Source organism: Balaenoptera physalus, assembly GCF_965194825.1.
Source record: "Balaenoptera physalus genome assembly, chromosome: 20".
In the NCBI taxonomy this organism is placed as follows: domain Eukaryota; kingdom Metazoa; phylum Chordata; class Mammalia; order Artiodactyla; family Balaenopteridae; genus Balaenoptera; species Balaenoptera physalus.
This window is the reverse complement of record NC_138901.1, coordinates 1,249,031-1,276,464: the sequence shown is the minus strand read 5'-3', so window position 1 is coordinate 1,276,464 and position 27,434 is coordinate 1,249,031. Positions and strand designations below refer to the sequence as shown.

General features: G+C 39.6%; 1 protein-coding gene across 22 annotated transcripts in view; it reads right to left on the bottom strand.

Moving 5' to 3' along the window:
* Window positions 1-27,434, bottom strand: part of CEP112 (centrosomal protein 112) — a 420,211-nt gene that overhangs the window by 89,189 nt on the left and 303,588 nt on the right. For 21 of the 22 annotated variants that reach the window (XM_082441876.1, XM_082441874.1, XM_082441872.1 and 18 more), the window contains one exon: window positions 3,972-4,034. The exons of the other annotated variant lie outside the window; for it this stretch is intronic. In XM_082441876.1, coding sequence (XP_082298002.1) covers window positions 3,972-4,034 — 63 coding nt within the window. The remainder of the gene's footprint in view (window positions 1-3,971; window positions 4,035-27,434) is intronic. 22 annotated transcript variants of the gene reach the window in all.

Sequence of the window (27,434 nt, the reverse complement as noted above, 5' to 3'; positions counted from 1 at the left end):
AGAAAAATAAAACCTTAACATTCTTTGCGGGAATAATGAAATTCCTTTGGGGAAATAATGAGATTATCTTTGGCAAATTATATTGTAAAACTTATGAAGATGATATAGGGAGAGTGTCAAAACACTTCAGATGAAATACCTCATATAGATAAATGAATTGATAGATTGATAGATACGACAGATTTAGAGAGGTGGCTGAAATATGGATAGTTTTGGAAGCAGATTTGAGGTTTACTTTAAGATTGAGATATAATCCCACTAACTAGATGAATTAGGTCTTGGCTGTAGACCTAGAGTATAAGACAACAGACTGTTCTCTCCTTAGCTCAGGGCACACAACTGGCACTCAATAGATATTTAAGTATTGGAACTATAATCATAGTAAATAAGAAAAAATAATTCCCTGGCAAATTATATTGAGATAATTTAGTCTTTTCATAGAGTAATAATGTAAAAAGTTTCTGAGAAAAAGAAAAACTGACCTGTACAATCATAATCAAATGCCACCGGGTTTGATTGAATCATATTAAAAATCGTAAGACAAAATGCTACCACTCAACTAAATGTCTATCCTGTATTAGCTTCAGAGAAAGAAGTGGATAAGAACATTTCCATATGGATATTAAAAATTAATATTTGGGGAAGCAAAGGGAAAGTTATTTGGGGCTAACACTGTAAGCAACCCAACCAATGAAAGCTGTAATATTTCATCATATTGTTAAGCAATTTCTACTTTGCATAAATGTCAGTGGTCTTATTAGGTCTTAAAAATAACAGGATTCTAAACAGAGGTCAAGATTTCATTTTTAACTCTCTTGTTTTTTAGATCATAGTAGAGTTTGAGATTTTCATAAAACTCTTCTTTAAAATACAATAGACAAGGCATGCATGGCAAGGTTCAGCAAACACTGAAGATCCCTAGAAAATGAGTGGAAAAGGGGCACCCGTGCCTTCTGGGTGGCCACCCTGAAGAGTGGCAGGGAGGGAGGCATATGGGCACGGGGCATGAGCCCAGGCTCTAATCTGCGCCAGCGGGAGCTTGGGGGCCACGCGGGGGGACATCGGTCCCTCGGCGACGCGCAGGCTCTGCTAGCATTTCTCCGCAGCTACCTACATTCCTGCAAAAATGGCAATATTTTTCTTTGAAAAATGGCCACCAGGAGGCCAATGGTAGGTAAGTCAGATGAGTGGGGAAAATCACATGAAAGATGAAAAGGCAAGGTTAATATGTACTATTAAGATAAAAAAGAACAAATACGCGATTCTGATGGAAATTATATTTGGGAGTGTTCCCAGAGATGGTGCCACCGCTGCCATCAGGGTGAACACCGAGCGTCCCAGGAGGGGCGCCGTCCTGGGCCTGTGAGCGTTCAGAGTGCATGGTCTACTAGGTCCTAGAGCTTGATAAAATCTTAAAGGTTAAGTGACTTCCTTTAAGGGAGTAAAATATTTAAAATATTTTCCAAATTTAACCTGATGCTGCCCTAGGTACATTACTAATGCATTCATCTTATTCCTTTTTTTTTTTTTTTGAGAGAGGGATTTAAAAAAATCTGATAAACAGTTAAGCAGCTTTGCTTCTGGCACTCTCCTCAGCCGAGATATGAGTTAGAGATTCCAGCAGACTATCACTGGAAAACAGCAAAAGTCCATCCACAGTTCTGTCGTATAATGTTTATTTTCAAATACTCTGTTTCTCTGAACTGACTTGATTAGAGACAAGTGTTTCTCAAATGCCAGTTCGCAGATGTAAACATATACACATACTTATACGCATATAAATAGTTATATTATTTAGAGGTGGGCAAACAGAATGTTTGTGACGCAAGGTCATCCTACTCTCATGAGAAGGATGGACTATCTTTTATCATGTTACTCTACCTTTTCCAGGCTTTTTCTTTTTCGGTGTTGCACTGCCCTTTCACTAATGAATGGTGGCCACAGCACATGACAGCTGTCACCAGCTGACGTCTGCTCCCTACCTCCTCCATGTCCTTACGTGGGGAAATACTCAGCAACCCTTTCCCTCTCCAAAGTTTGGAGGGAGATTTGATCAGTTCTTGAACACCCAGAAATAAATTTAAAATACATAATTTCTTGCTCCTTCCATACAGTTTTCATTCTTTGCTCCCCCTCTCCTTTCTCCACTGAGATTTCACAGGCTCCTATAAGAACTAACAGCTGTTAAATGCTTTACCGTGTCCTAGGCCCTGTACTAAGCACTTTTCTGGCATTGTGTTACTTAATACTTAAAACCGTCCTATGAGGTAAGTATACTACTCCCCCATTTTACACATGAGGAAACTGGATTCCAGAGAGAGCAGGTAACTCGCTCAAGGTCATGTAAGTGGTGGGGCTGGTACTCAGACTCAGGTCTGTGGACTCCAAAGCTTAGGCTTTCTGCCCCCCAACTTACATTTAATTTGCTTTAATATGGACTAATCAGGCTTCTTCACACCTTCCTTTAGGTAAAACTTAAATACTCTCAGTGTTTAAGCATTTCTATCAGCTATTTTGTATCTCACTTTTGGTCTACCTCCGCCATTTAACATAAAGCAAAATAAGCAGGATGTAAGGGTAGGCCAGCTGGGGTTTTTTTCACGTTTTAGTTTAGCTTTTGGAGTAATAAGATTTCTTTTGATTATAAGAATCTTTCTCAGTGGATTAAAAAGGATATTTCCCCATGTTATTTCCTGGAATAATGGCCATTGAGACAGCACCGTCATCTTTTAGATAAACACGTTCATCTTCACTTAGACAAAGACTTTTTGCTTTCCTAATGGGATGTGAATTATATAATACATGCACATTTTAGAAATAACTGTAGAACCTAAGAAATTTCATAATTATCGGCAGAGTTTTGCCATATTAAAAACGTGAGGGGTTGGGCCAGACTAGTGGTGTCAGGTTAAGACCTTCCGTTCCAATGTCAAAGACAGGTTGGGTCCTGGCTTAGTCACTTGCTAACCTGCGTGACCTCACCTCTCTGAGTCTCAGTTTTCTCAAACGGAAAAATGGGGTCAGTAATAGTTTCTAATCCCAGAGTTCCTGTGAATGAAGACTGAATGAATCAATATGATTAGTGCCCCATAAAATTCTTAATTTCATTACCGTTTTGTTGTAGCGTTGCTAGTACTACCACTGTGTACATACATTTCAGGTGACTGCCACATCTCACTATACATGGCAAAAATACTAAGAAAAGTTGATTTTAAAAATCATCAGATATGATGTCCACAAAATGAAATGGCTTAATCTATCCATCTGTAAGATGAAAATTAGCATTTATTTATTCCACAATGACTCATACAACTAAGGAATGTTTGGAATTCCCTAGATGATGCCAGAGGACATCATTATAACAACTTGGGCAGAAGAAGGACTCCAAGCTTCGGAAGTCAAGTAGAGACAAGTGTTCAGTATCTGGCCTTCCACTACAACTACTGTAGTAACAACATCCAGCAAGATGTGAATGTTGGGCCTTGTAATTCTTCTTCTTCCCAAAAGGAGTCAACAGTTGAGCTGCTAATTTAACCCGGTATATTTGCCATTTTGAATCTTGTTGTTAAGCAGTCTTTAGGTGCAGCAAAATGGAATACTGCAAAAAAAGCACAGATGGTATCAAACCGCTTACATCACAAATGTAGGTGTGTATCTCCAGCCCTTGTGAAATATGTTTCAGCCTGGACTTGTTCAAGTACACAGGCTGGTTTTACAATATCTGAGTGTGTGTGTGTGTGTGTGTGTGTGCGCGCATGTGTACGTGTGTGTCGGTTCAAATGGTTCAATATGCCTGATTTTAAAAAGTTAAGACTGAAATATTAATAGCATCCGCATACTCATCAAAAATATGATACTAATCCATAAAAAACTGAAAAGAATCACGTTTAGCTCTAAAGTACAAATGCTTTTATGGTAGGTTTCTTTCTTGTTTGTTTTGGTTTTGCTCTTTTTTTCTTTAAAGTTCTTACCTGGGAGGATTTGGCAAGCTTCTGAGTGTATTCTTTCTCAATCTGCTTCAGCCTGCTGTTGGCCTGAAAAACACATGCAATGAACACACACACAGTGACCTGTGAGCTTGGTATCTCTCGCACACGCCTATCACCAGGCAGCTGGGATGGCTGCCAGCTGCACCGCCCTTCTGGGGCAGCCAGAAAACCACAGGGCTTGCCTTTGATCTAACGCCAACAATTCATCACTTAAAAAGCAAAAAGCAAAAGAGAAAAAAAAAAGATCTCTCCTGCCAATTATTAGACAAACACAGACTTCTGTGGAAAGAGAAAGAGAGAAGGAGAGACAGAAATAGACCCAGCAAACGTGTGTGAAGTCGGGGAAGAGAGGAAACAGAGGAGAAGGAAGAGGAAACGAGGGGAGAGGGAATCGGAGGTGGGGGAGGGAAGACGGTAAATTTAACACCCTTTCCCTTAGTTTAAAGAGAAAAGAACTAGACCCTCCTGGTGGAGGCTGATAGGAGATTTTAGACTCACTGAGCCAAGGTCTGAGCCCTACTCTGCCTGACACACAAGAGCTCTTTTTTTGAAGTGACAGATACATCTAAATCAAACAACTTCTATGCCCTGGAAGTAGGGTGGCCTTCCCAGAAGAAGTCCACATTACTTAGAACTCCATGATCTCCTTTGCCACCCGAGTTCCCATCCTTTGTGTGTGACCTGCTTTCCCTCTCCCTGGAAGCCTCAGGATCTTCACTTTATCCTCCGCGTTCGGAAATGTCGCGGTGACTTGCCCTAGCCGGGCCTTTTTTCTCATCCATTGTGCAGGCACTAAGCAGGCCCTTTCAATCTGCGCTTGGGTCCTGCATTTCTAGAAAAGGCTTTGGTCATTTCTCTCTTAATTTCCTCTCTTTTTCCCCCTGGTCTCTTTCTCTCTCGTCTCTCTGTCTGTCTGCCTGTCTCTGCAGCTCTGAATATTGGAGCTCGCAGGTTTAGCATATTTTTCTTATTGCTTCTATTTTCCATTACTTTGTCTTTTTGATCTTTTGTAGCAATTCTTGACTTTAAATGTTAAACTCTGTATTGCATTTTAAAAACTCCGGCCGTTCTGTCTGTAATTTCCAAGAGTTTCCTTGCTGTTCTCTGAACACACCATCACTCCCCATTTTTAACAGACGAGGAAGCTGTGCCACAGAGAGGTTAAGAGAGTTGCTCAGCGTCGCACCTAGGAAGTGATGGAGCCAGGACCCGAGCCCACATGGTAGAGCACGAGCGCTTCACCGGCTAGAACACACGGCACAGGGCGTCCCAGAGAATCCCAGTTCTCCTGAGGTGACTGATTTCATACACACCTACACAATGTCCATACCTACACACACACATTTAAATTTTCTTTCTGTTCTCTAGAGTGTTTGTATTTTTCTTAGTTCCTTTTATTTCCTTGCTGTTCCAGCCTGTTTTGGTCTCTGCTTTTCACTGTAGAAATTGTCCTCCCTGTTTGGTGATCTTCGGTGTTCTTGCTTATTTAAAGCGTGGCCCTCTAAAACGGGCAGGCTTGGGGACAGGTGGCGTCATCACAGGGTATCACTAAGGCTCCTGGACTCTCTCACACCAGCATCTGACTGGACATCCTTCTTGGACCATTTTGCCCAGAGCTGTGTCCCCTGGTTTACAGCCTGGCGGCATACATCGGGCTGCCAGGGCGTTCAGAAGGGTGCCTAGATGTTCAGGATACCGATTCTTGTACAGTCCCGTTTTTATTTTAACCCTGAGCTATACCTGGGTCCCCCCTCTCATTCCATCTCTCCAGGGAGCAAACCAGGGATGGACATGGAATAAATTCAAAGGCTGAAGCCCTAATACCAATGTGATGGTATTTGGGGTGAGGCTTCGGGAGGTGACGAGGTTGGGGGGTGGAGCCCTCATGAACGGGATTAGGGCCTTTATAAGAAGAGGCCAGTGAGCTAGTTCTTTCTGCCGTTTGAGGCTACAGTGAGAGGATGGCCGTGTGCAACCTGGCAAAGGGCTCTTACTAGAACTGGACCACACCAGCACCCTGACCTCCAACTTCCAGCTTCCAGAACAATCGGAAATAAGTTTCTGTTCTTGATAAGCCACCCAGTTTGTGGTGTTCTGTAACAGAACCCAAGCTGACTAAGACAACAGCCGTGTGATTTATGAACTTAAGTGCACAAGCAGTTCGCTAGAGTTTATCCCATAAATCTCTCTGCATCTATAATGGCGCTGAACACACTGGGTAGTTTTGGTTTTTCCAGACTAGAGAGGGCTTGTGACTATTGCTGTTTTCTCTAGTAAGTCACCAGACTCTATGCTAGCCCCACGACTAATAAAGTCACTCTCTACTTCAGAATCAAGGCCACACTGAGCCTCATGAGGGTTACTTGTCTTGCTTCACATCCTGCCAATGCTTTTTAATAAAAAAACGCTGTTGATAAAGAACTTGTTGCTTATTTAATAAATACTTGTAGAGCTCTTACCAGGTGGCACACACTGTTCTAAAGGCTTTAAAAATACTTACTAGAAAATATGAAAATTATAGTGTCATAAAGATTGTTACTTTTCCCCAAAAAAGTTGGAGTCAGAGAGGCTGGTTAGTGTACGACGTCCTGTGACGCAGATGCAGCTACTCTTCAAGAGTCTGAGGCTACTCAGCCCCAGAAGCCCACAACCTCAAATAGAGTCTTTTACAATTAACCACCCAATTCATGCATCCATTCCAGGCAACCAGGACTAGAGCAGCGGACAAAACAGACAAAAATCTCTCCCTACCCTTATGGAACTTCTAACCTAGAGAGCAAACATATAACTTATCAAAGTGATAATATGTTAGATGGTGCAAATGCTATGAAGAAGGATAAAGCAAGAAAGTGAGATGAGAAGTGAGGAATGGTAGGGGGTAGTTTACAATTTTAAAAACATAGAAGTAGGGAAAGCCTCACCGAGAGGGTGACATATGAGCAGAGACCTGCAGGAGACGAGGGAGCCATGGTGGACTCTAGGGAAAGAGCACTCCAGGCAGAGGGAGAGCCAGTGCAAAGGCCCCGAGGCAGAGGCATGCACAGTGTGTTCAAGGCACAGGGAGGATCTGTGAGCAGCATCTCCCTCGGACAAGATGAGAGAGAACGAGGGGCCCCATCCTTCATGGTGTTGTAAGCAGCTGTAAGGAACGTGCGTTTTAATGTGAGTGCAATGGAGAGTCAAGGAGGCGTTTTCAGTACAGGAGTGACATGGTTTCACAGGAGTATTCATACAATCACTCTAGCTCTTGTTTCGGGCAAGAATCAGGCCGAGAAGCCAGTTGGGAATCCACCGCAAATAATCCAGATGGTGACAGAAAAGGTGGTGAGAAGCGGTCAGGTTCTGAGGAAGATTTCAAAGTAGAACCGACTGGAAATGCCACAAGATAAAGAGATGAATCAAGGATGACGTCAAGATTTTTGTCCTAAGCAACTAGAAGAATGGGGTTGTCATTAACTTACATCAAAAAAAACTACACGTGGAACAGATCTGGGGGAAAGATCAAGAGATTGGTTTTGGACACACAAAGTTTGGAGATGCCTACTGGACACCTCGTGTTGAGGTGAACATTTGAATATGTTCAAATGTTCTGGAGTCCAGAGGAGAGGTCTAGGTTAGAAGTATACACTCAAATGTCACTAGTATATGAACAGCAGGTAGAACTATGCTACTGGATGAGATCTCAAGGCATTGAGTGTGTATCCAAAACAGAAGTCTAAGAATCCTGAGCCCTGGGCCTGCAGATGTCAGGAGGCTGGAGACGGGGAGGAAAGTAAACGGAAGTAATGGCCAGAGAGAGAAGGAAGCAGGAGAGTATGGGATCCTGAAGCCAAGGGAAGAGAGTGCTTCCAGGACTAGTCAGCTGTGTCGGGTTCTACGGGGAGTCACGTGACACGAGCGTGTGGAGGACAGTGGTGGCCTGGACATGAGTGATTCTGGTACAGCACCAAGGAGGAAAGCTGGATCGGAGGGAGCTCAGGGTAGGAGAGGGGAACTGGAGAAGATGAGACAAGTTGTCCACAGTTTGTTACCAAAAAAAAGGAGAGAAATGGGCTGGAAGTTGCAGGGGAAGTGAGTAAAGAAAGGGCTGATGCTTGTTTTTTTTTTTACAAGACAAAAGAGCAGCATGTGTGTAAGATGATGGGAAAGATCTGGCCGTAGAGAAGGAAAAAACAAATGATGCCAGAGATCTACCGGCGGCATGTCCTGGAGCGAAGGCGAAGGGGTGAGTTCTAGGGCACGAGGGGACGGGGTGGCCTTTGCTGGGAGTGCAGGTCAATTATCCCTGGTACAGTGGTGGGAACTTCTGATCACGTCCAACTTCTCCGTGGAGTAGGAGGAAAGATTCCTCCGCGAAGCATGAGGATGGCAGAAGAGATTGTTGGGAGATTTGAGGTGTGAGGAAAGGGTATGAATAGCCATGTAAGAAGTGGGAAAGGGAAGAGGCTGAGGAATCCAGCGTGAGCCCCAGGACTCCAGGAGGTATTAGGGCCCGCCTGACATTACCAATATGAGTTTAAAGTGAGGCCAACGGGTGAGAGATGAACACCTCTAGAACTTGCCAATAGCAACATGGAGCGGAATCAACACTTTGGAGAATAATGAGAATAATTGAAGAAATAAAATTAACTTATCAACCTTCAAGGTTTTTACTATGTATGTGAACCTAAATCACAGTTGTCTGGATTTCTGAACTCCTCTTAGATGAATCTAAAAAGCTCCAGTTTAGCACGGTTGAAAATTTATAGCTCATTTATCATGCGAACTGTCTCTAAAACATTTCTGAATAATTTTATTCTCAGGATGGCACTCACTGTCCATTTTATTTCCATACATAAAGTTAGGTTAGGGTTAGTTCTTTTAATCCAAATCTTATTTTTACAGCTAGCATTACTACTTAGAAATACAATTTTCAAACAGTCATCTGTAGCATGACCTGAACAGATGAGAGGAAAATCATCATCCTAAAATGAGAAAGTTGTTTTGTTTTCTTATCTCCGGCTCTTTCTCTCTGCCCCAACGTGTGCTTGGCCTGCCCTCCCCCTCCCCCAAGCACTCAGTCCCCTCTGCTGTCCTCAGGTCACTCTTCTCTGCTAAAGAGCCCAAGGTGTTTGTTTCTCTATGTAATTGCCATCAAAATCTTGGCTTTAAAAACCCTACCGGAAAGGAGCAAACCAAACAATTTTCACAAAGGTGTCGATGGTTGTTAATCATCTTAATTGCTACTGTTTCTCTGCAGGTCTTAATTCAAAAAAAGTCTCTCCTTCCTTTTTTTTTTTTTTTCCTATCATTAATGGTGAAACTTCAGGCATTCATGATTTCCAGGAAGGTGATTTGGAGAGAAGAAAATTAGGAGACTCCTCTAGAATACTTATACTTAAGGCAGGCCCAGATCTTATAAAGAGAAGTTTCTTTAAAATATAATAGCATACATTTCTGAATTAAATATTTGTTTTTAGGATTAAAAAGAAAGATGTTTCCCAGATTCTTGAAACAGCATAAAGCTCAGTGCACTGTGCAGTATTTCCTGTTCAAAAGCTTTGCAGGCATTCATCTGAAGCTTCTTCAAACACTGTGAATACAGTTATGGCCAGCTGGTGCCAGATTTTAATATATAACTGTGTACTACCCTGTCAACAAAAATATTCAGAGAATTCATAACAAATATTTATATTTAATTTAATATATTCACAGAACTTTCAAACTTGAAAATCTCTGTATTTTACCTTAAAATAAAAGTATAAATTTAGAATCATCAACAAAATTCATGATTTCCATTTGGGCCATGATAGAGTAACTGGGACCATACTTAATCTGCTGTAGTAAACAGCCAGAAAACTGGACAAGACACAGGAAACACAGCTTTAGGATGCTGGGAAACAAGAAGCACAGGATTGTGACCCTGTGAAGGGAAGGGAAACAAATGCGACAAGCCCTATAATCACCCCTGCTTCCGTCGCAGGGCACATTCTGGGCCTGAACACAGGGAAAGGGAATCGAAGCACAGCATAGCAGTCTTGTGAGTAGAGGAAACACAGACTGGAGTTTGGGAGTCTGAGGAAGCTGGAATTTGTGGGCACCGAGCACTGGACAGGAGGAAGCTGTGTAGAGAAGGAGCTTCAGAATCTACCTGGTTTCCTCTTGAGTCTGTTGCAGATACTCTGGGTACGTAAAGGGTTAAGTTCTATAAGGCCAAGTAAAAAGTGACTGGAGAGCTTTAAGATTAACAATTCCCAAAGCTCACACAAATCTGGGAGATATTTGAGTTCTAACCAGCCAGAATGAAGAGTCATCACAGAACATCCAGAAAGGTCACACTTTAGTCATGGGGTTAAACTAGCCTTAGAGTAAAGACAACCTCAAGTCAGTTCTAACAAAGTTCAAAAACAAGCTTCAGATGGGTCAAACTGGTCATCCACAAGCACTTAATTGCTTCCTAAACAAAGTCTAATATTTTTTAAAAGAAGTCAAGAAAACCCAGCTTCCAACAATATAAATTTTACAGTGTTGATCATCCAATAAAAGATAACTAAACATGAGAAGAAACAGGAATATGTGAGCCATAAGCAGGAGAAAAATCAGTCAACAGAATTAGACCTAGCAACGATAGAGATGGTGGAATTAGTGGACGGAGATCTTAAACTACCCATTAAAAACAGACCCAAATATTCAAACAAAAAAATTGAACACAGTGAAGAGAGAAATAGAAGTATAAAAAAGAACTAAATAGCCTAGAGCATAGTAATATACTATCTGAAAGGAAAATTTCACTGGTAGGATAAACAACAGATTTGGCATTATAGAAGAAAAGATCAGCAAATATGAAGAAAAAGCATTTTAAATATACAAATGAGTGTCAGAGAGACAAAAGACTGGATTTAATGAATCTCTGAGACTATATCACATCATCTAACATATGTGAAATTGTATACCAGGAGGACAAGGTTTGGGAAAATATCTGAAGACATAATGGCTGAAAATTTTCCAATATGAAGAAAACTATAAAACCACAAGTTGAAGATCAATGAACAACAACAAAACATAAACACAAAGGAAATCACATCAGAAACATCGTAATCAAATTGCAAGAACATAAATAAAGTCTTAAAAGCAGCCAGAAAAAAAAAGATACATTAAAAAGATTAGAATAAGGATATTTCATCTGAAACTATGCTAGTCAGAAGATAACATAATGAATCTTTAAAGTGCTGAAAGCAAAAAAATCTGTCAATCTAGAATTGCATAATTAGTGAAAACATCCTTCAAAACTGAAGATGAAATACAGATATCTTCAAACAAAAATCTGAGAGAATTTGTTACTAGCAGACATGCACTACATAAAAGGTTAAAGGCAGTTGCTCAGGCAGATGGAAAATGGTGCTAAATGGAAACGTGGATCAGCTCAAAGGGAGAAAGAGCACTGGACATAGAAAATATGTGTGTCAATATAAATTATCTTTTTTCTCATTTAAAATTTCTTTTTAAGACAATTTACTGTTAAAGCAAAAATAATAAAAGTATATCATGGAGCTTACAATATAGGTAGAAACAGGTATAGGGAAATGGAAGTATATTGTTATTAAGATACTTACATTTTATGTAAACTGGTATAATAGTATGTGAAGGCAGATGTAACAAAGTACATGTAAAAAATGAAGAGGTATATCTAATATGCCAATAGTAGAAATACAAATGGCAAAATAATAGATTGAAACCCAACAACATCAATAATCACATTAACTATTATAAATGGTTTAAAAACTCCATCTGAATGACAGAGATTGTCAGACTAGATTTAAAAGAAGGTGTAGGGCTTCCCTGGTGGCGCAGTGGTTGAGAATCTGCCTGCTAATGCAGGGGACACGGGTTCGAGCCCTGGTCTGGGAAGATCCCACATGCCGTGGAGCAACTTGGCCCGTGAGCCACAACTACTGAACCTGCGCGTCTGGAGCCTGTGCTCCGCAACAAGAGAGGTCACGATAGTGAGAGGCCCGCGCACCGCGATGAAGAGTGGCCCCCGCTTGCCGCAACTAGAGAAAGCCCTAGCACAGAAACGAAGACCCAACATAGTAATCAATCAATCAATCAATCTTTAAAAAAAAAAAAAAAAGGTGTAACTACATGGTAATTTCAAGATAAACACTTTAAATATTTTAAAATGTTAAAATTAAAAGGATGAAGAAAGATGTATCACACAAACAGCAATTACAAGAAAAGTAGAGTAGCATAGCTAATATCAAAGTAGATTTGAGAACAAAGGAGCTTAGCAGAAAATAAGAAGGATATTTCATAATGATAAAAAATTTAATTAATATAATATAAAAATCCTAATGTATTTGTACCTAATTTCAAGAGCTTCAAAATACATAAGGCAAAGACTGACAGAACTGAAAGGAGAAATAGGCAAATCTACAAATTACAATTGAGGGTATTTCAACCCTCTTCTCTCAGGAATTGATAGAAAAAGTAGATAGAAAACTGGTGAGGATATAAATGATCTGAAAAAGGCTGTCAAACAACTTGACCATTAATTAAGAAAGACCATATTCTAGACCATACAACAAATTTCAATAATTTTATAAGGACTGAAATCATACAGAGTATATTCTCTGACCACAATGAAACTAAATTATAAATCCATAATAGAAATGTATCTGATGTTCCTAAAATGTTTGGAAAAGAAACAATATAATCTAATTCTTATGAGTCAAAGGAGAAATCACAAGGGAACTTAGAAAATATTTTGAAATTAATGAAAATGGAAGCATAGTATTTGTGGAATGGCAGTCAGTGCCTAGTGGAAATTTTTAGCTTTGAATTATTTTATTAGCAAAGAAAGAAATTCTCAAATGAGTGATAAAAGTTTCCCCTGAAGAAGCTTGAAAAAGAATAGCAAATTAAAGAGAAAGTAAGCAGAAGAAAGAAAATACTAAAAATAACAGTAAAAAACAATGAAATAGAAAATAGAAAAACAAAAGAGAAAATCAATGAAACCAAAAGCTGGTTCTTTGAGAAGACATCAATAAAATCAATAAACCTCTAGACAGACTGATCAGAAACAGAAGAAAGAAGATATAAATTACCAATATCAGGAATGAGAGAAAGGGGACATCACTATCAGATCCTACAGACATTAATAGAGCAATAAGGAAATATTGTAAACATATCATCAAGTTTTCTTCTAATTTAGACAAAAATGCATAAATCTCTTAAATGATACAAATCACCAAAAGTAACTCAAGAAGAAATAGAAAATTCAAAGGGTCCTATATCCCTATATGTGTTAAAACACACACACACACAAAACCCTACTTACCTATATTCAGGCCCACCTGACTTTACTAGTGAACTCTATTAAACACCTAAGGAATAAATAATATCAACTCCACATAAACTCTTCCAGAAAATAGAAGGCATAAATTACATCATTACAACTGGTTAAAGGAGCAATGTTCCTTCACCGAAACATGGATTCTACCTCTTACCACAATCAAAAGTCTTACACCATCAGTTCTCCCCAGTCTCCCTTCTTCTCACGTCACCAATATTTTCTCCTACATCGACTTGTTACCATGTGATTATAAATAGGCTAGTTTTTCACACACACGCACCCACACCCCACAGCCCTCCCCGAAATCCTGGTATATCCCTGTGATGGCTTCACAAACATTTACTTGAAACACCTCCTCTGTGTTGGGCACAGGATGCTCACCATGGGACCCAGCAATTCCACTTCTGGGTGTACGCCCGAAAAAACCAAAAACACTAATTCAGAAAGATACATGCATCTCAGTGTTCATAGCAGCACTGTTTACAACAGCCAAGACATGGAAGCAACCTAAGTGTCCATCGACAGATGAATTTGGATAAAAAAGATGTGGTACATATAGACAATGGAATATTACTCAGTCATAAGAAAGAACAAAATAATGCCATTTGCAGCAACATGGATGGACTTGGAGGGCATTATGCTAAGTGAAATAAGTCAGACAGAGAAAGACAAATACTGTAATGATATCACTTATATGTGGAATATAAAAATACAACAAACTAGTGAATATAACAAAAAAGAAGCAGACTCACAGATACAGAGAACAAACTAGTGGTTACCAATGGGAAAGGGGGCAAAATAGGGGTAGGGGGATAAGAGGTACAAACTATTATGTATAAAATAAGCTATAATGATATATTGTACAACACTGGGAATATAGTCAACATTTTATAATAACTATAAATGGAGTATAACCTTTAAAAATTGTGAACCACTATATTGTACACCTGTAACTCATAAAATATTGCACATCAACTATACTTCAATTAAAAAGTAAAGAAAAAGATTTAATGAAGTTGGGGAGGAGACAGATATGTGAGTAAATAAAATACAGCATAAGTGTCATGAGAGAGCTATGCACAGGGTGTTATTAGGGAAAAACTACCTGAGATACCTCACATCAGAGAAGGCTTTTGTAAGGAGACAAATATTAAAGGATGATGATGGCAATGATGATGATGATGATGATGGTGATGTTGATGGTGATGGTGATTATGATGATGGTGATGGTGATGATGATGATGGTGATGATGATGATGGTGATGTTGATGGTGATGATGATGGTGATGATGGTGATGGTGATGATGGTGATGATGATGGTGATGGTGATGATGATGGTGATGGTGATGATGATGATGGTGATGTTGATGGTGATGATGATGGTGAAGATGGTGATGGTGGTGATGGTGATGATGGTGATGTTGATGGTGGTGATGATGATGATGGTGATGGTGATGATGGTGATGATGATGGTGATGATGATGATGGTGATGTTGATGGTGATGATGATGATGATCATGATGATGATGATGGTGATGATGATGGTGATGGTGATGGTGATGATGACGGTGATGATGGTGATGGTGACAATGATGATGGTGATGGTGACAATGATGATGGTGATGGTGATGGTGATGATGGTGATGGTGACAATGATGATGGTGATGGTGATGATGATGATGGTGATGTTGATGGTGATGATGATGACGATGATGGTGATGATGATGATGGTGATGGTGATGATGGTGATGATGATGATGATGATGGTGATGATGATGATGATGATGGTGATGATGGTGATGGTGATGATGGTGATGATGATGATGTTGATGGTGATGATGATGATGGTGATGGTGATGATGGTGATGATGATGATGATGGTGATGGTGATGTTCATGGTGATGGTGTTGTTGATGGTGATGATGATGGTGATAATGGTGATGATGATGGTGATGGTGATGGTGATGCTGATGGTTATGATGGTGATGATGATGGTGATGGTGATGATGTTGATGGTGATGGTGGTGATGGTGATGATGATGGTGTTGTTGATGGTGATGATGATGGTGATGGTGATAATGATGATGGTGATGGTGATGATGATGATGGTGATGTTGATGGTGATGATGATGGTGATGATGGTGATGATGATGATGATGATGGTGATGGTGATGATGATGGTGATGACAGTAACAAGATAACTAGTATTTATTTTGCTCCTACTCTCCTGTTAAATGCCTTACCCATATTAACAGATCTAACCCCTCAAAACCTCTCTGAGGTAAGCACGATTATTATCCTCATTTATAGACAGAGAAACTGAGAGATGAAAGGGTAAAAAAAAACTTGTTCAAGGTTATCAGCTGGGAATGAATAGGAATCAACTAACTGAAAAAGAAAGAGAAGAAAATTCCAGGTGAAAGTGGTAACAGGTACAAAACGGGTCTCCAACATGGTATATTTGAGGCACCATGCTTTCTCTTCTTCCTACCCAGCCATATTTCCTGAAAAGATAATCTCTACCCTCTGCCTCCATTTTCATTTAATCATTAATTAAGGAGTATATACTTGCTTTATGTAGAAAAACAGATATGTATTTCCTGTAATCTATCATCCAAAGTAACAATGTTGACATTTTAATGGTTTTTATGTGCTATATATTTGCATGTACCAGGATATTTCTGAAGTCTTTTATCCCCCTATAATTTTCTTCCTATAATATCCAGCTCATCTTTATTAGGGAGTGGTCGATGGTAAATCTTAACATAAGATGATGTTTTTTGTAAGGTTTTAACCTGAAGAATTTTTTTTGCTTTTTAAAAAATTTTAAATTTTATATTGGAGTACAGTTGATTTACAATGTTGTGTTAGTCAGGTGTACAGCAAAGTGATTCAGTTATACATATACATGTACCTATTCTTTTTCAGATTCTTTTCGCATATAGGTTATTACAGAATATTGAGTAGAGTTCCCTGTGCTATATATCTTGTGCTACTGTACAGCACAAGATGATTTTCCTTTTTTAAATTGAAATATAGTTGACATACACTGCTTTGTTAGTTTCAGGTGTACCAAAGAATGATTTGACACCTGCACGCATTATGAAATGATCAGCATGGTAAGTCTAATAACCACCTGTCTCCACACAGAGTTACTACACTATTATCGATCCTCAGGCTGTGTATTACACTCCTGCGTCTCATCTATCTGAAGTCCTAAACTTGGTCTTTTTTCTACTCCTCAGTCCTTCCCAGCTTGGCATTCTACTCTTCCTACCTCAGAGGAAGGATGACACAGCAGGAGTACAGAGAAAGCAAACGAGGTGACTTTTGGCTTTGGCTGCTCCATAACCCGGGCCCGTGGGACTCAGGGCAGAAAAGTCTCTTAGCCAGGGTGGGTTTTCCTCTGCCTGCTTCCCCCACTGCCTCCCCACCCCCAGACTACGAACGATGCTCCAGGTTAGGAGAATGGTCTGAAGTGAAGGGGAAAACGTCTGTCTGAGAGCCTGTTCCCGCGCGGATGGGAGATGACCAGGATCGCAGGGCCCAGGCCTCGCCCCGCACACCAGGCCTGACAGAGCCCAGGCTTACATGGCGGCCTGGGTGAGCGGGAGAGTGACGACGTCTCAGGGACTGAGGACAAGCATCCGTTTTCGCCACGCAGCCAAGTGGGGACTCAGAACAGAAATTAAGATTATATCAGAAAATATAGGCACGTATGAATTTATGACCTGAGATTTGTCCCTTTTCAGGGATGCCTGCATTCAGGGTCGCGTGAGACTCTGGCGGGACCTGGCCCAGACCCTGGCTTGCCATCTGTCCTCTCTCCACAGAGGAGATGCTTGCCAAGGCAGGGCCGCGATCAGACAGATGAGGCTGGCTCTGCGCCCCGCACCGCCCACGTGGTGGGGGGGCCGGAGCCGAGGCCTGGTCTCCGAGCCCCACGAGGTCTGGACGCCCTCCTTCCCCTGACCCACCCCAGAGGGCGAGGACCTGAAGCCGCAGCAAGCTGGCCGGGGCTCCCCTGGGCGGACTCGAGTCTCGGCCCGCACAGCATGGCCGAGGGAACTGAGGGGGACAGAGCCAGGCAAGAGGGACATCCGGAGGCTGCCCCCAGCAAACCCGGCCAGCGTCAGGACAGCTCCGTACGCGGGGAACGGGGGCGAGAAGACAGAGGCGTGGGGCAAAAGCACCGGATCGGCTTTGCCGCTTTGCATTATACAGTAAGCGTTTTCCCATGTAATTAATATTTCAAAATATAATTTTTAAAAGCTTAATACTTGATTATGTGAGTTGAGAATCAAAAATGTTCCCACAAATCTAGGAAAAGACGTTCTGTAGCCACGTCGCAAGGAGTCTCCGGAACCGGTTTTAAACCTGTCATCTCACTTTGGTGAACGCAGTTTTGCAGCCAACCAAGAGGGGCCAACCCCTCACTCCTGCCAGCCAGTCAGTCAGAGGCAGACCCACCCCAACAAACACAGCTGCGAGGCTCGGCCAAGCAGCACGTCTCACGTAAGTCACCGCGATGTCAATCAGGGCTCTGAAAGTCCCCACCCCAGCCCTGAGCTCTCCCCCCGAGCCCCCCAGCAGGTCAGCAGTCTGCCATGCTCAGAGACTGTGCCTGACCGGAAAAGCTGTCCCTTATGATAATAAGCAATAAATTCAGCTTTCTCTTTTTATTTCAGATACTGAAAGGACACAGCATGACTTATGGAACCATTCCTCTATTACTGGATATTTAGATTGTTTCCAATACCTTATCATTATAAATAACACTTCCACCTAAGGTGTCCCCCTGGCAACGTCAAATCCAACATCTCTGCAATTCTGTACACTTCGGGGGGAGGAGCTGTGCTACCGTCGTTTATCCTCCCCCCCCCCTCCAGCCCGCCCCACACCAAGGCCAAAGTCAAGTGTCTTTTAAAGAGCAGATGCTCAGTAACGGTTTGGTGATCGAAATTCTCCTCCTCATAGAGATTCTTAATCCACAGTCTATGGACAGACTTTACAAGTCCATGGACACCCCTAACATTTTATGCAAAGTTTCAGGTTTACTGTATTCTTCTGGAAGAGGATTTAAATATTTCAACAGGTTTTCAAAGGAGTACGTGACCCAGAGAAGACTGAACGCCTCTGTCCCTGCGGCCTCACCACGTTTACCATGGAACCAATTCTGCCTCTCCATGGGTTTAAACCACTGCTTTTCCTTTAGTTTGTTGGTCTCTGGCGTCTCCTCTGCTTTAGCCAGTTCAGTTCTTTCTCAGTCTCACGCCGACACTGTTTTCCTGACTTGCCTCGCTGCCTCTGCTTCTAACCTACCCTGAACCCCTGCGGAAGAATCCTGCTTCCAAAGTCTGACCCCTTGGTCCGGTCCTCAAGGCCCTCCGTGATGCGGAGCCCACATCTCTTTCCTGCTTCAACACCCCAAGCACTAACTTTACCCTGTTAGGGTAGCTCCTCGAAGATAGGAATCTTTGTCTGTTCTATTAACTGATATATCCCAAGACCGACACATAGTACGACCGATAACTGTCGAATGAGTGAATAAACATTTTCTAGTATGGACTGATGGGGTTTTCTAGACTATTCTGCCGCTTTGTAGACTCCATCCCTCTACAAGCATAGCGTCCTTCTCCAATCCTACCGGGGTACACACACAGACCAGTTCAGATGCTGACGCTTTCTTCGCTCACATCCTTTAGAATTGATTTGGTTTCCTTCCTTTTGTACGTACGGTCCTCATTCCTGGTAATCTGCATGACTGTACTATAGTCTTTTGAAAATATGTCTTATCTTTCCTAATGGATTATGAACAGAGTTGTGGCTTTGGCATTATTGCTATGCCCTTAGTAGTTTCCTGGAAAATATTGTTTAATGAATTAATGAAGAAAAGAGTGTATATGGTTTGAACTGGCAAGATTTTTGATAGTTTTTGAAGAAAAAGATCGCTTTCTATTTCTTCATCTCCACTCAGCATATGAAAGGTAAGGCGGAGGAGAGGCAGAGTGAGAAGTTTCATGAGTATTTTTAAAATGTGGTCTACCATACTTTATTATCTCTTCTAAGAGGAGATAAAAGACATCTTGGAGCAGAATGGAAATTGAGCATCAATGTTTATGAGAGAAGGCATCCATGCTATTTCTTGTCTTCGTAAATGTAACTTATTTTACATGCCACAAACATTTTAAGACATTTTAAGATAATTCAAATATTACAAGAAAGTTGATTATAAAAATAACTTTTTAAAGATATAATTTAATATCAATTCAAAGTATTACTTTTCTAACATTGCAGTTAGAGTGATAACTTTTTCCAAACATCATATTAAATGACACAATTTTACTTAGTTGAAAACATGAAAGCTAAGTGAGAGATAATATGTAATTATGTCTTGCAGACTATTATGCTTGTTCAAACAGAATATCCATGTTTTTAAGGAACTATCTTTACTTTCACTTCTACAACCTTCAATTTTCAGACTGGACTAAAAAAGTCAATGTAGTTAATTTAAATTAATTAATAAAATCAAAATTAATTAAAATTAATTAATTCAAATTACATTAAAATTTAATATAATTAATTAAAAAGTAATGTAATGTAAGTTTTCTATTTGTTGTTCATTTAATGAAATACTCATACTGCTTTGCCATTCATTGGACACAATGTTTATTGAACTGAATGTTGAAAAAGGTTTAATCCATCCATGACGTGATCATACTAATTCTCTCAATCATATGACAATCTCCAAGGTCAACTACTTAATTGAGGATTAGTGGGGAGATGGTCATTTACAAGACTTCTGATGATCACATTTCTAATTTCAAAGTCCCTTTCTGAAACAAATAATTGGGACAGGAAATGAATGAACATTTGTCAAATCCATACTATGTGCCAGGTGAAAATACCCATGTGAATAAGAGAAAGTCCCTGCTGTTGCATCCTAGGACATCTGAATCTTACTTTGAGTCAAGGTTAAGGTCTCAGTTTGACACAATCATTACAAGAAAGGGTACTTTAATTAAAGACTCCTTTTTCTTTTCCATCATTATGTACAAATCCTAACTAGAGAAAATGGCGAACTAGTCTAAATTGCAAAACATTCACAAATGTCATATTTAGTGATTCTTCAATTTTAAGTCACTTCTAGAAAACTGATTGAGTCATTTTATATGGTTGCTTTACCCATAACAATAATCTAATAAATAGGAACCCTAAGTGTTTTGGTTTTTGTCACTGCCTATTTTTTTGTAAGAATCCCATGGAGAAGTTACATCCTCTATTATAGAAGGAAGAAACTGGACAGTTTTGGAAAAGGGCTGTGATATCATTATCAATATCACTATTGATTATCTGCTCTGTAACTATTGGTGGATCCATTCTCAGAAAAAATGCCCATATTCCTGAATTTGGCCCTATTTCTGAATATGCCAAATTAGTATTGGTTACGTTCTCTGTACAGACTTAGTAACTGGGGTCAATACTGTGAACTAAAATAATGTGCATTTAATGACAGCTAAACCTAAAGAATAACATGGGGCAGCTGGTTTTCTGCCCTCGCTGTAACTCACAGGGGCCAATTTTCTCACCACTGCAACATATATCCTTACGTGGCCTTAACACCCATAAGTGATCACATAAGATTTACATGAACTTCCTTCCCACTACTGAATAAGAAAGCAAACTGTGAAATAAGCTTATGGAAATAGTTAAAGAATTAAGATCTAATCATATTTCAAAAGCTCACCCTTAGAGAAGCTCTCTGAAGCAGAGGCCACAGAAACTGAAACTCATTTATTACTTGGGCAGAAATACAAACTTTAGGAGAACGAAGGAGAAAAAAAAAAAACTTTACTTTGCTCTAGGGAAGAAGCAACAATTCTCTGATGTGCAAAAAAGAATTTATCATCAAAGACCAAATGTGAATGGGGCCAATTAACTTTTTTAAGATTTTCTACCTCCTATAATATTTTTATGTGTTTGCTACTGTTATGCTTTATACCAAAATCTAATGTTGCATGATTTGACAAATGTTAAAGGAAAATGACTATTGTATTTAACAAATTTCAACATACATAATACATATTTTAAATATGCTTAATATATTTATATATGAGTGGCACATTTGTTGGTATGGTATTTTTAGGAAGCAGATAGAAGATCTGTTTCAAATACGTGACTTAAGACATCAAAAAATGTTGGCACCGTCCAATGATCAAATGATGTTAATTGAATTATTGGTCAAGTAATAAATTATTTCAAATAAGCTTTGAATCTAGGAGTTAGATGTCCTGATTTGGCATACTCATAAATCCCATTATTATTTTACTTATTTTGGAAATTTTTCTACTTTTTGGCTCACTTGTATAAGAAGAAATGTAATGAATATTAATTGGGAAGTTTATAAAATAATGTATTTATAGGAAGTTGCTATGTTAGGTTTGTTGGCAGTTCGATATAAAGCAGTAATCTCAATACTTAACAAAAGCTTTAGATCCTTTCCAGGATAATTTGGAAGTTCGAAAAGGTGCTGAAAGGACATTCTTGAGATTTAGTCATTAGACCTTCCTTATTAAAAAAGGCCTAGAGCTTATGTAGTTTTCTAGGGTCAACTATACTGAGAGAATTACCACACCAATTCACTGAAAAATAACATCTGAAACATTTGACAACAAGTATGATGCCCTATCCCCCCTTCAGTCTGCACACAGAAGGTCTTCAGTTAGTTTTGTTGCTGTGCAGGTGAATTTCCCATCACCCAGACCCTCAGAGCTGCTCCAGCCATATTTTTCATCAACCCAAGATGCTTTGATTGACTAGTCCAACAACTGTTGCCAAATGGTAAGTGGTGGAGCATGGTGGTTAAGAGCCCGAGCTTTGAAGTTAAACCAACCTGGGTGGTGTGACCACAGGCAAATTATCTAACTTTCTTGGGCATTATTTTATAATATGCAGATAAGGTGGGCAATAAAGATTAAGCTGGACTGAGGTTTAGCCACGTAGGAACGGTGGACGTTCAAGATGGCAAGGGATCAGAGAGCGGCGAGTAAGCAGTGGCAGGAGGATGAGACCCGTTCTTTACGCAGGAGGGAGCAGGGAAAATAAAAGGCCAGGCAAGAGCGATCAAGAGGAGAGCTTGACAGACGGAGATCCTGACGGTGAACGAGCTGGGTGAGGTGCAGGTCTAAGGCACGGTTGCATCGTTTGATGGATAAAGTGGAAGCAAGACAGAACTTACGTTACTAAAGCTGAGCCTGCAAAACTGTAAGGCCAGGTATTAGAAAAGTCAGTGATCAAAATCAGTCTTTTGTAGTCAATTCTCGTTACTCTTTCTTTCTCGTTCTCCCACTTGAAGTCCATAAAAATAACAATTTGCTTTACTGAGGAAGCAATTTTCTTCCTGACATGTCCCCAAGACTGGGGTGCTCTGCTGCTTTTGCCACTGCTAGTAATATTTGTCAATGTTTATAATAATTGACGCATACGGGACATATGCATGCTTATGAAACACGATAAAGAACCCTCTTAAAATCACCACAGAGCTTAATATCCAGCATTGCAAGTACTGGTGCTTCCTTCCCCACTGCACCCCCTGACTCTCCTGAGAATTAGCCACTCTCTTGAATTTTATTAATTGCCTGGCTTGAAAAATAGTACACGTGTAAGTGCCTCTAACGTATTATCTGGTTTTACGATTTTCAGCTTTATAAATCCATGTAATTTCCTGAAATGTGCGGTTTCTCACACAGCATTGTTTCTAAGACTTATTCACGATGTTTCATTTGAAGCTGTATTTCGTCCATTTTCACGGCTTTAGTATATCCCACTGTGTGAACAGACAAAAATCATGCATTCGTCTGTTAACGGGCACCTGAACTTTGCAAGTTTCTTCCTCCATGAGCTAGACTGCTACGGACATTCCAGTACACGTCTTCTGGTGTGTATTTGTGAATTTCTAGGGTGTATGCTAGTGAGTTGAACTGATGGTTCATAAATCGAATGTTCAGCTTTACAGGATAATGCCACCAACATTTTGTATTCTCGCCGCAGTATATGCGTTCTTTTTGTTCCACACTTTCAACCACACTTCGCATTGTCAATTTCCTATTTTTAACAACAGCTTTAATAAGGTATAATTCGCATTTCATAAGGTTCACACTTTAATCTGCACAAGTCACTGTTTTCTAGTATATTCACAGAGCTATATATCTATCACCGCTACCAAATTCCAAGACACTTTTATCACCTCAAAAAGAAACCCCACACCCACTCGTGGTCACGTCCCATTTTCTCCTCCCCCAAAGCCACTGGCAACCACTAATTTTCTTTCTGTCTCTATGGATTTTCCTATTCTGGACATTTCACATAAACAGAGTCATACAACATAGGCCTTTTGTGTCTGACTTCTTTCCCTTAGCATGTTTCCAAGGCCCACCTATGTTGTGGTGTGCATCAGTACTTCATTCCTTTCCACTGTCAAATAATATTCCCTTGTATGGATATACCACACTTGCTTATCTATTCGTCAGTTGATGAACATTTGAGTTGTTTCTATTTTTTGGCTATTATAAAATGACACTGCTGTAAACATTCTTGTAAAAGTTTTGTTTGGGAAATATGTTTTCAGTTTTCATGGATAAATACCTAGGAGTGGGATTGCTAGGTCATATGGTAACTCTATATTAAACTTTCTGAGGAATTGCTAAACTATTTTCCACAGTGGCTGCACCATTTTTCACTCTCACCAGCAAAGTATGAGGGTTCTAATTTCTTCACATCTTTATTAAAATTTGTTATTTTCCATCTTTTTGATTATAGCCATCCTAGTGGTATGATGTGGTATATCACTGTATTTTTTGATTTTCATTTCCTTAATGACTAATGATACTGAGCATCTTTCCATGTGCTTGTTGGCCATCTGTATATCTTCTTTGGAGAAATGTGTATTCAAATCTTTTGCCCATTTAAAAAATTGTTTTTTTTTTTATTGTTGAGTTCTAGAGGTATTTATATAGAATGGATACTAGACTCTTATCCAGATATATGATTTACAATTACTTCCTTCTATTCTATGAGCTGTTTTTATACTTTTTTGATAGTGCCCTTTAGAGCACAAAAGTTTTATATTTTGGTAAAGTCCAATTTATCTTTTTCTTTGTCATTTGTCCTTTTGTTGTCACATCTAAAAATCCTTTGCCTAATCCAATGTCATGAAGATTTACTCACATATTTTCTTCTGAGTTGTATAGCATTTTCCTCTTTTATTGTTTCCTTCTAAGAATGTTACAGTTTTAGCTCTTATATTTAGGTCTATGATTCATTTTGAGTTAATTTTTTGTGTATGCTGTGAGGCAGGGGTGCAACTTCATTCTTTTACATGTGGATATCCAGTTGTACCAGGTCTATTTGTTGAATTTCCATATGAATTTTAGGATCAGCTTGTCAATTTATACAAGAAAGGCAGCTGGGATTTTGACAGAGATTGTGCTGAATGAGCACAAATCAATTTGGGTAGTACTGCCATCTTAACAAAATTAAGTCTACCAATCCATGAATGTGGATGTCTTTCCATTTATTACGTATTCATTAAATTTTTCAGTGAAGTTTTCTAGTTTTTAATGTACAGTTTTTCACTTCTTTGGTTAAACTTTATTCCTAAGTAATTAATTTCGGCTACTTTAAATGGATTTTTCTTAATTTCATTACCAGATTGTTCATTGCTAGTTTATGAAAATACAATTGATTTTTGTATATTGATTTGTATTCTGCAACCTTGAACTCATTTATTTTTCAAGTAGCTTTTTCTTTGTTTGTTTTGATGTGGATGCCTTAGAATTTCTCTGTATGTAAGATCTTGTCATCTGCAAATAGGAATAGTTTTACTTTTTCCTTTCCAATCTGGATGCCTTTTATTTCTTTTCTTGTCAATCTATTATGTATAAAATGATATCTCATTAGGGTCTTTGTTTTCATTTTCTTGATTATTGACGATATGAGCAGTTCTTCATGTCTTTACTGGCTACTTATATTCTCACTTCTGTGAAACACAATCACATCTTTAGCCCGTTCTTTTATGGGTAATTTCTGACATAATATCAGATTTGCTTCTCTATTTCTAATTCTTATCCAGTTTATTTCTTTGTCTTGTGTTGTGATTAATGGCATCTCTGTTACAATGTTGAACAGCAGGAGTGATAGTGGATATCCTTCTCTCTTCCTGATTTTAAAAGCAATCCTTCTAATATTTCACCATAACAGTGATGTTTGCTCTAAGTTTTGATTGCTATTCTTTATCACGTTAAGGATGTTCCCTCCTATTCCTAGCTCATTAAGATTATTTATCACAGATGGGGGTAGAATTTCACCAAATGCTTCTTCTTCATCTGAGATGATCATATGGATTCTCTCCTTTCATCTGGCAAGGCAATGGATTATATTAATGGGTTTCTAACCTTAATTCACCCTTGAATTCCTGCATTATATCCAAATGACTGTCACAACCATTTTTATATGCTGCTAGATTCTGTTTCTAACTTTTTGTTAGAAATTTTACACTTAAGATTAAATGTGAGACTGGTATGTAATTTTATTTTTACTGTTTTTGGCTGATTTTCATATCAAGATTATATTGGCCTTGAATGGACTGGGGAATATTTCCTCTTTTTCTTTCCTCTGAAAGGCTTTGTATATTATTGGAATTATCTGTTCCTTGAAAGTTTGATAAGAACTTAAGTATAGAATTATTTGGGCCTGTTGTTTTCTTTGATCAAACACTTAAAACTAAATGCTCTATTTAATAGCTTATGGAACTATTAAGAGTTTTCTATTTCTTCTTCATTCAATCACATTTTCTAGAAATTTCTCCATTTTGTCCAGATTTTCAATTTTTTTTGGCATAAAGTTACTCACTGTACTCTTATCTTTTCTATCCTTCCTGGATCAGGAGCCCTTGTTCTCATTTCCTCTCTTGTGTATTTGTGCATTCTCCCTATTTTTCTGATTAGTCTTCCAGAAAGTCTGTATTTTACTAGTCTTTCAAAGGATCAAATTTTGATTTTACTGTATGACTTACTCACTTTTTATTAAAACTTCCTACTTGCCTTGGCATCCATGACATTATTTCCTTTTGACTCTCCAGGCACCCCTCTGATAATTGCTTGTTGGTCTCAGCTGATTTTAAATAAGAATCGCCCCATGCCACCTGCTCTTCCCTGTCTAAACTCCACTCTTCTTTAAAATTTTAGAATCCACTCTTACAGTGTTAAGTCACCATTTTGTTGGTGTGAATTCCTACTCTTTCTAACTTCGACATCCCTTTCAACCCACACCCAGACCCCTGTCCAGCCACAGGTTAGATAGCACCGCTCTCCAAGACGTCTCACAGGCACTCCACTAATGTCCCAGCTGAACTCAATCATCTTCCCCGAATCTGTCCTTCCTCACCTCATTAACGGCACCATCATTTAGTCACCCAAACCGGAAACAGAAGAATTTCCTAGGATCCTTTTCTCTCACCCTTGATTGTCTTGCCCATTTTCACTTTTCACTTAGGTCTTCACCTTTTCTCCCCTGAATTTTACAACAGCCTTCTCACTATTCTCTCAATTCTGTCCTATTCTTTCCATCCACTTTTTTTCTGTCTGATATAGATCCACCTACTGGTGTTCTATGTAAACTGTGAGTGTGATCCCTTCGCCCAGCCTCCTCTCTGCAGCCTTAACCTCTCCAGTCCCCCACTCCTTCCATTCCTTGCACAGAAGCTGTAGTAAACACACGAGCTCAGGTCATTCTCTGATAGCTCTACTTGCTTTTGGCTTTTCACAGTGATGGTCTAAAATAGTGGCTCCAACCTGGGAGCCTTGGACTTATGAAGCATCACAACTTATCAGAGGACACGAGAAAAAGACCATTAGAAGTGCTCGGGGCCTGAAGGTAGAATTTCCACAATCTTCTGTGGAAGGGTTTTCCCCACCTCCCCAACCCCCATTACAGAGGTTGAGTTCTTCAGACTGTTCAGTTTCCTCCAACTAGGCCTTTGCAGAATCACTGCCAAGCCTTCCATCTTAGTCTAACACCCCCCTTGGGAATACACCTGATGCACTCACTCACCAACT